At 41.7% G+C, this 9,918-nt stretch overlaps 1 protein-coding gene across 2 annotated transcripts; it reads right to left on the minus strand.

The window, feature by feature from the left end:
- Positions 1–4,941: 4,941 nt before the first annotated feature.
- GEMIN6 (gem nuclear organelle associated protein 6) lies at positions 4,942–9,918 on the minus strand. Of its 2 annotated transcripts, none has more exons than XM_080814387.1 (3): positions 9,691–9,918; positions 9,118–9,255; positions 4,942–6,658 (listed from the first exon to the last, which is right to left on the minus strand). In XM_080814387.1, the coding sequence occupies exons 2-3, from the start codon at positions 9,240–9,242 to the stop codon at positions 6,283–6,285; spliced, it is 501 nt and encodes a 166-aa protein (XP_080670513.1). In that variant the 5' UTR covers positions 9,243–9,255; positions 9,691–9,918; the 3' UTR covers positions 4,942–6,282. The 2 variants fall into 2 exon arrangements, with proteins under 2 accessions (XP_080670513.1, XP_080670514.1); XM_080814388.1 differs by having other exon boundaries at positions 9,118–9,319.

The following is a 9,918-nucleotide window of genomic DNA, read 5'->3' on the forward strand; positions in this document are numbered from 1 at the left end:
ATTAAAACAAAGGATGCTAATGGCTTTGACCAAGTCTTAATTCTGCTTTTTAAGGATCTCATCTCATTCAGCAATTAGATGTGCTTTTTTTTTTAAAGATTTTATTAATTTACTTGAGAGAGAACAAGTGAGAGTGAGTGAGCAAGAGTGTGGGGGAGGGGCAAAGGGAGCAGGAGAGTGACAAGCAGACTCCCTGCTAAGCAGGGAGCCCAATGTGGGGCTTGATCCCAGAGTCCTGGGATCATGACCTGAGCTGAAGGCAGATTTTTTTTTTAAGACTTTATTTATTTGACATAGCAAGAGAGCACAAGCAAGGGGAGCAGCAGAGGAAGAAGCTGGCTCCCCGCTGAACAGGGAGCCCAACTCAGGGTCCAAACCCAGGACCCTGGGATCGTGACCCACTGTATTTGGAGGGCACCTGGGTGGCTCACTTGGTTAAGTGCCCAACTCTTGGCTTCAGCTCAGGTCATGGGTCATTGGTTGGAGCCCCACCTTGGGCTCTGTGCTTAGGGAGGAGTCTGTTTGACAGTCTCTCCCTCTGCCCCTCCCCGCAATCCCACATGTGCTCTCTCTCAAATAAATAAACTTTAAAAATTAAAAAAAATAAAACATTAGAAAATCTATGTGACCTTAGATTAGGCAGAGTTCTTACCCACAAACACCAAAAGCATGATCCATAACAGAAAAAAAATTGGTAAATCAGTCAATTTCTTAAACTTCTGCAGCTCAAAAACATCATTTAGAAAATCCAAGACAAGCCAGACTGGGAGGAAGTATTTGCAAATTATATTACAATTATATTTGCACTTGTATCTAGAATATATTAAGACTTCTTAGAACTTGGGTGCCTGGATGGCTCAGTTGGTTAAGAGACTGCCTTCAGCTCAGGTCACGATCCTGGAGTCCCAGGATCAAGTCCTGCATCAGGATCCCTGCTCAGCATGGAGTCTGGTTCTCCCTCTAACCCTTCCCTCTCATGCTCTCTCTCATTCTCTCTCTCAAATAAAATCTTAAAAAAAAAAAAAAAAAAGACGTCTTAGAACTCAAGTAGACAACTCAGTTTTAAAAATGGGCAAAATAAAAAAAAAAAATGGGCAAAATACTTGAGTAAACATTTCACCAAGGATACTACAGATGGCTTAAGAAGCCCATGAAAAGATGCTCAACATCATTAGTCATCAGAGAAATGCAAATGAAAACCACAATGAGATATTACTTCATAGCCTCTAGAATCACATACAGTACCACATACTGATAAGGGTGTAGAGAAATTAGAGCCTTCAAACATTGCTGATGGAATGTAAAATGGTGCAGCCACATTAGAAAATAGCTTGAGTTTCTTAAAAAGTTAGACATAATTTATCACGTAATCCAGTAACTCCAGGGGTGTCTGGGTGGCTCAGTGGGTTAAAGCCTTTGCCTTTGGTACAGGTCATGATCCCAGGGTCCTGGGATCGAGCCCCACGTTGGGCTCTCTGCTCAGGAGGGAGCCTGCTTCCCTCTCTCTGTCTCTGCCTGCCTCTTTGCCCACTTGTGATCTCTGTCTGTCAAATAAATAAATAAAATCTTAAAGTTTTTTTTTAAATCCAGCAACTCCACTTGTAGGTATTTCACATAAAAGAAATGGAAATCTATGTGCATACAGAGACCGCTCACAAGTGTTCACAGCAGCATTATTCATAGTGGCCCCAAACTGGGAACAACCCAAATATCCATGGTGAATGAATAAAGAAAAAGGAGTATATTCACCATCAAGTATTATTCAGTAATAAAAAGGACCCTGTGCTACATGCTACAACATGGATGAACTTCAAAAACATAATGCTAGGTGAAAGAAGCCAGACACGAAGACCACATATGGTATGATCCCATTTATATGAACAGAAATGTCAACCCCATAAATACAAAAAGATTACTGGTTGCCTGGGACTGAGGGTGGGAATGGGAATTCACTGCAAATGAGATACAGAATCTTGTGGGGATGGAAATGTTTAAAAAATAAAGGATTGTGCTGATGGTTGCACAACTCTGTCAGTTTACTAAAGATCACTGAATAGTACGCTTCAAGTGGATGAACTTTATAATACCTCAATAAAGTTTTTTAAAAATTTGTTGAGCAACCAATAATACATTATACGTTAATAAAAAATAAAAATATGTTGGGTGCCTGGAGCGCCTGCGTGGCTCAGTTAAGTGTCTGACTCTTAGGTTTCAGCTTAGGTCCCGAGCTCAGGGTCATGAGATTGAGCCCCAAATGGGACCCTGCTCTGGGCATGGAACCTGCTTAAGATTCTCTCCCCAGGACGCCTGGGTGGCTCAGTCTGTTTATTGCCTGCATTTGGCTCAGGTCATGATTCCAGGGTCCTGGGACCAAGACCCTGCTTTTCCCTCTGCCTGCCTCTCCCCCTGCTTGTGCTCTCTCTCTCGTGACAAATAAATAAAATCCTAATTTAAAAACGTGCATACTTATTTTAAAAAAAGACTCTCTCCCTCCCCTCTCAACCTAATGCCCCCCCCCCCCGCGCTGGCATACATGCACTCATTCTCTTTCAAAAAAAAAAAAGGTTGTGTGCCTAGCTGACTCAGTCAGTAGAGCGTATGACTCTTGATCTCAGGGTTGTTGAGTTAGAGCCCCATGTTGGGTGTAGAGATTACTTAAAATCTTTACAAAACTAAATAAATAAAGATTTATTGTAAGATGCTTTTAAAATTTAAAAATTAAAAAAAAATAGTAGGCACATGACTGGCTCAGTCAGAAGAGCATGTGACTTGATCTTGAGGTCATGAATTGAAACCCCTTTCTGGGTGTAGCAATGACTAAAAAGTACTTTTTTAAAAAGCCACTTTACAGTGGAGAAACTTGACAAACCCCACCTTCACCAAGTGATCAGTTAACATCACGAGAAATGGAACAAATCAATACTATGTGCCTCCTGATGTGATGCATCGAGAACACTGTCATTTCCAGGGTATCCCTACCCAAAAGAATCCTATCAAACTGAAACAAAAGGAAACATCAAACTCAAATTGAGGATTATTCCACAAAATAAATGTCAATGTCCTAAAAATCAAAGAAAGAAGTGAGGAACTATTCCCAATTAAAAGGACATGACTGAACACGATACATGGTCCAAATTTTAAAAATCATTTTGTGTTTTATTTTGCTTTGGTTTTTTTTTGTTGTTGTTTTGCAATACAGGACATGGAGACAATGTGGATAAGGTGTGTATTACTGGGGACTGTACTGGGTGGCTCAGTTGGTCAAGTGGCTGCCTTCGGCTCAGGTCATGATCCCTGTGTCCTGGGATGGAGTCCCACATCGGGCTCCTTGCTCAGCGGGGAGCCTGCTTCTCGCTCTGCCTCTGCCTGCCACTCTGCCTGTGCTCTCTCTCTCTGACCGCCCCCCCCCCCCAAAAATCACAGTACTGTATCAATGTTACTATCCAGACTTTGATGACTGGTAAGAGAATGTCCTCATTTTTCCATCACATCCATGATTTACTCTCAAACAGTTCAAGGGGAGAAAATGAACACACACACACACACACACACAGAGAGAAAATACAAATGTGGTGAAATGCATTTGCTGAGAAAAGATATATGGGAATTCTTTGTCTTGTTCTTGCAAATTTCCTATAAATCTGAAATTACATTAAAGTAAGTTAAAAGAGGGGTATGGATGCTACAATCACATAATTAGAATATACTTCCACGAGTAAATATTAGAAACACAAAGAAATAGATATGACAAAATGATAATATGAGGTTTCCATGTTCAAGCCAGGTCATTTACCCTCTTCAGCACTTAGCATTTGCAGGCACACTGTTTAAACAGTCAGAGGACTCAGTTGCCAAGAAACAGTCTCTCTCCCCAGCTCATTAGTCTGACAGCAAACAAATCTACCAACACCAGTGCACCTGTCCCCGGGCGAGGGCTCCAGCCCAACGGATGCTGTTGGCAATGTCCTACATGGCTTCTCTCATCTCAAGGCATTCCCGTATTTTGCCAAAATCATTTCCACACTAAATCTAATTGGTTCTTATTCCCCATTCCCTATTTGCTTTCAGAGACATTCCAGGATTTGAATGGAAGGGTCTTAGTCACAGCAAGCAAGGCTATGCACTAAATCTTTCTAAGATCGTGGGAACTTTAGAGTTTTGAGGGAAGGACTGCTCCCCCAAAGTTTCTGAACTGCTTTTGCAAGTGTGGCCTGAGACAGGTAGCATTATCATTATCTGGGAATCTGTTAGGAATGCAAATGCCTGGGCCCCAACCTGGACCTCCTGAGACAGAATCCATGGTGGGTAGGGTCCTGCAATCAGCTCTAGCAAGCGGTCGGACTGATTCTAAGGCTGGCTGAAGTGGGAGGAGCTTGAGGCTACATCCTGTCATTAGACAACTATGCAGGAAAATAGCGCTGATCGAGCTGCACTCAAAGACCCCCTAAAAGCTGAATATTTTAGTATTTCTTGCAGAAGGCACCGCTTCTCTTTTTGTATGAATAAGGGACATACATGAGAACGAAAGGTTTGCACAGCTTGATTCCTGCCGACAGACACAGGGAGAAGTTAGCCTGAGTTCAGTCCTGTAGCAGCCCACATGGCCTATCCAGTTCAAAACTGCCTTCGGAAGTCTGCCCCAAGCCCTGGCACACCAGGCTGCTCCCAAGATTTCCTAGGGCAAACTTTCTGTAAAGACCTATACATACCTATTTAAAGACTTTATTTTCGAGAGAGACAGAGATAGTGACAGAGATAGTGAGCTGCGAGGAAAGGGAGAAGCAGGTTCCCCGCTGAGCAGAGAGCCTGATGTGGGGCTCCATTCTAAGACCCTGGGATCATGACCTGAGCCAAAGACAGACACTTAACTGAGTAAGCCACTCGGGTTCCCCAAAGGGCTATATTTCTTTCTTTCTTTCTTTCTTTTTTTTTTTTGAGTAAAGCAATAGAAGTGAAGACACAGAAAAAGATCTCAGGAGAGGGGCCCCAAAAGAGTTGTCCGGGGACTTTAGGGTTGGTCTTTAATAGAAAGCTAATCAGGGAACTTAAATCCTTTTAACATCTCTATTGATAATGACTTCAAGGGCTTACTTCCTTTTTAGGGTCTGGTAATTCTGTTGGTCACAGGTCATTATCACAAAGACACCCACCCCACAAGTCTAGGGCAGGGTGGTCCCTCACCCCACAAGCCTAGGACAGGGCTATATTTTTCTCTAAATATAAGCCATACAGTTTGTCACAATATTCATATCTGCCATTATGGCCAAAAGCAGCCACAGAAAATACGTAAACCAGTGGGTATGGCTGTGTTCCAGTAAAACTTTTCATCAAATGCAGCAGGCTACATTCGTCCCAAGGGCTCAATGTTTGCTGACCCTTGTCCTAGGGAGTCAGAGACCTGGGGTTCTAATCTGACCTGCCCCTGAGAAGACACCCAACCGACAATCTGAGGTACCTCCCTCAGTTTCTAGGCCAAAAACCTCCATATGGAGTCCTGGCCCCTGCCTAGCTTCCAAGGGGTAAGGCCCAGTGTAGTGAGGCATGCTTCCTGCATTCTCTCCCTCCACTGGAGCCTGACCCGGGAATGGGGGCTACAGGCAGAAAGCAATATGGGCCGGAAGCCCTGGCTGAATCCACCAGGCACAGGAACTGGGTTCAATGCAGCAGCCGAATACTTGTCCCACTTACCTTTTTCTTCAGAGATATCAGCCGGGCTCACTGTAAAGGCTTTGAAAGTTACAGTTTATGTGTTAAGATTTTACAAATAGTTAAAACTTTTCAAGTTTCGATCAAAAAAGCATATATTCCAACATATTCTGATTCAAAAGCAATTTCATCCTTACACAATAAATAAATATTTTTAAAACAGACACACGCAGTTAGGGCAAGGGACTTAATAAGACATTTTTATATTGAATCTAACATGTTGCATTAGTTCCAAATACATTTCTTGCCTAACAAAAATGAAGGTGTACTCCCAGCAAAAAAGACAGAATTCTAACGTCCTTGTGCTATCTTGTTGCATGTGAGGCTAACCCTGCCATAGTTCACTTATTTATTAACACTTATCATCCACATCCAAATCCACTTGATTTTTCCAAAACAACAGAAAATTAAAACTCAAACACACACACACACACACACACACACACACACACACACACTCAACTGTGTGGCTTTGAAGTCTTATAATATGGGGGATTTAACATTCAAAACATTTTATGAAGGAAAAAATAAAAATGAAGTGTTATTTCAATCGATGAATCCATAGTTCTTGGCCTCTCATTGGCAAGCTGCAAGATGTCCTTGAATAAGATCCTGAACACGGGACAGAATAATCTCATTAGAACTGCTGCAATTTTCTGGACCATAGGGCGGGTCTATAGTCAGAACCCCAGCCACACACAGAGTCCTTTGTGAATCTCCCTGTTCCGTGATGGGGATGTGGTTCTTCTCAAGCCATTTCTTTAGGCTATTCCTTCTCTTCTCCAGATCCTCAGGGCTGTAGGCCTTGCAGTCTCCAGACGTGAACAAATGCATCAGCTTCTCTCTGACTCTGTGGTCCCCTTCGTTCACAGTTTCAACGGTCTGCACAGCATGGCCCATAATTCCAGTCACAGACATGCTGCCATCTTCCAGGAAGTTCACAAGGACAATACTTGGGCGGAAAAGTTAAGTTAAGCGCAGATTTGCAAAAGAAAAATATAAAGGCCCATAAAACTACGAAAGAAGCAATGGAATAAAGAGGCATCGCCAGCCCCAACAGGCAATTATAAATCGGGAATAAGAATTTCCCTGTTTAAAAATAATCCCCTCACCACCAAATGTTTGTACTCATTCAGTAAGTATTCACTGAGGATCCTACACATCTAAACTCTATTGTCCAGCCGAAAGCCAATCATTACGGAATGCAGTTAAAGCACTGAAATGTTATAAAAGGCTTAAATGTGTATTGGAAAGGAAGAAAGGGTACAGACTTAATTTTAGAGTTAAACAACTGAATAACCTGGCTTCAAAGCAGACCAAAGAAAATAACAAAGCACACAATTAATGAAATAGAATATAAAAGCGTTAATAACATGATCATCAAAGCCAAATGTTGGTTTTTTAAAGAAAAAATGTAAAAATTTACAAAACTCAGGCAAGGCTGATTAGAATGGAGAAAAAAGACAAACAGATAATATTAGGAAGAAGGCAGCAAAGATTGGCAATTTAAAGTATTAGGAACAAATTTATGCCAACAGTCTTGAAAACTAAAACAGAAAACTTCCTAGAAAATACAAATTTCTACTACTGAGTGAAAAAAAGAATATAAATAGTCCTATAATCTTTCATAAAAACTAAGTATTTTAAAATATTTTCCCATGGAGGGGGTAAAAAAGGCCTAGACAGTTTTACCACCAAATTATATACAATTTCCAAGGTTCAAACTTTTTTTTTTAAAGATTTTATTTTTAAGTTATCTCCACACCAAATGTGGGGCTCAAACCCACAATCCTAAGATCAAGCGTTGCACGCTCCACCAACTAAGCCAGCCAGGCACCCCAAGGTTCAAACATTTCCAACCTAACCAAAGTCTTCTAGAGACTATAAAAGAGAAACTGTGCCTTAACTCATTTAACGAGGCTAATATAATCTTGATACGAAAAGCAGAGAAGAGGGTTAAAATATAAAACTACAAGCTAATCTCACTCATGAATACAAATGCAAAAATCCTAAATAAAATATATAATGTGATGTGATGTGAATTTCACTTCCTTGGTACTCCTCCCCAAACCTAAAATCCCAGGCTATTTATGAGAAAGCATCACACAAACCCAAATTGAGAGACACTCTACAAAATACCTCACCAGAACTCCTTAAAAGTGTCAAAGTCATGAAAAACAAGGAATGACTGAAAAATTGTCACAGATCAGAGGAGACTAAGGACACATGACGATTAAACATAATGTTGGATCCTAGATTGGATCCTGGAACAGAAAAAGGCAAACAATTAGTGGAAAACTGTTAAAATCCAAATGACAGCAGTTTAGTTAATGTAAAGTTTTAGTTTTGAGGAATGTACCATGGTTAGGTAAGATGCCAACATTAGAGGAAGCTGGATAGATGGGTCCTCTCTGTACTCTCTTCTGTAAATCTAAAATCATTTCAAAATAAAAAGTGTGTGTATCACCTCCTTTAAATCAGTCTTACAAAAAACCAAATCTGATTCTAATCAAACCCCCAGATAGGAATACCAGTTTATAGGAAATATGGAGGATAAAAGAACATGTTAAGCTATGCCATGATAATGCAATAAGCTAAATCCAGAATGTGTTCAATTTTGTAAGACAAATGATTCTATTTCTTCAACAAATAAATGACATGGGAAACTAAAAAGAGAAAATGCAGGCATAGATTAAGATACTTAAGAGACGTATCAACCAAACTGATAAACAAATTAAAGAGATATTTGAGACAACCAGACAAATCTAAAAACAGACTGTTAGTAATGAAGTTATTATTACTTTTGTTAGGTATTATAGTGTTACTGTGGTTATTAAAGAATCCTTATGTGCCAAAAGATATATTGAGGTATTTACGAACAAAATTATGTATCTAGAACTGGCTTAAAGATATGTAGAAGGGGAAGGTAAGGCTATATCTTCTACACTATTCTCTGTACATTTAGGTATGTTTGAGATTTTCTAATAAAAATGTAGTAACAAAAGAAGTGTCTCACTTCTACAAACTTGGCTGATCTGCCAAGGTAATCCATACTTAGAACAACACTTCGACTCAAAGGCAATACAATTCTTAGGGGTGAATAACTAGCCTTTCATTTATCTACTTCCTTAGCTTGGACATAACATAGGCAGCACAAAGGAGTGTCATTGAGATTTCGGCGGGGGTGGGGGGGACCTGGGTGGCTTAGTGGGTTAAGCCTCTGCCTTCAGCTCAGGTCATGATCTCGGGGTCTTGGGATCGAGCCCTGCATCAGGGCTCTCCGCTCAGCAGGGAGCCTGTTTCTCCCTCTCTCTCTGCCTACTTGTGATCTCTCTGTCTGTGTGTGTGTGTGTCAAATAAAAATCTTAAAAAAAAAAAAAAAGATTTCGGGGGAGGACGACCCATACTCACTTGGCAGAAACTGGGTCTGTGGTTAAAACCCATCCTTTATACTCCTTCTCACTGGCTGTCACTTTGACTTCTTTGTACGTGTAATCTTGCCATTCTAAGGGGCCTTTCCTCATCCAATCATTCATGGCTGCCAGCGGGCTAGATATAAAACCACCACCAGTTCGGGTTAATATACATACGTTCCACTCAAGCAACGGCCATCCTAGAGATAAAGAACACCTGTGATTTGCCTCAAGCTACACAGCAGGAAAACAGCGGATATTCACAATTCTGTCTGAAAGCCAAGGAAACACCGAGGTGCCACGGGGCCCAGCCCGGGGTAACGCCTGCGGCTTACTTCTCTATTCCACCACCCCGGACCATTCCAGATCGCCCTCACTCTGGCTTTGAACTCCGGTCAGCAGAGGCTCAAACCCTTTAACTGCTCCCCTGCGATCAGAGGAGCTCACTCCGCACCACTTTTAGCCAAAACTGAAGAAGAAAATTCCTTTGATATCCACCCACTGGCTCTCCAGCTGTTTCTCCGCTGGATCCCGTCAGGGAGAGGCCCAGGATCTGACAATCTCCTCTTACTTGTTCGGAGGATGCACGAACCACGGGGCAGCAGCGAAGGCTCTAGAGCGCAGATCCCGTTGCCTAGCTTGCACCTGCGCGATACTTAAAACGGCACTCAAACCTGGTGGCACTTAACGTTTAATCCCCACAAAGGAGAAAAATACCAGCAAGAACTCCCAGCAGTGACCCGTACGCGGCAACCACGAGGTGACGAAGGAGTCACTCCAGCGGCGCCCACCTGAGCCC

Source organism: Martes martes (genome assembly GCF_963455335.1).
Source record: "Martes martes genome assembly, chromosome: 9".
Lineage (NCBI taxonomy): Eukaryota > Metazoa > Chordata > Mammalia > Carnivora > Mustelidae > Martes > Martes martes.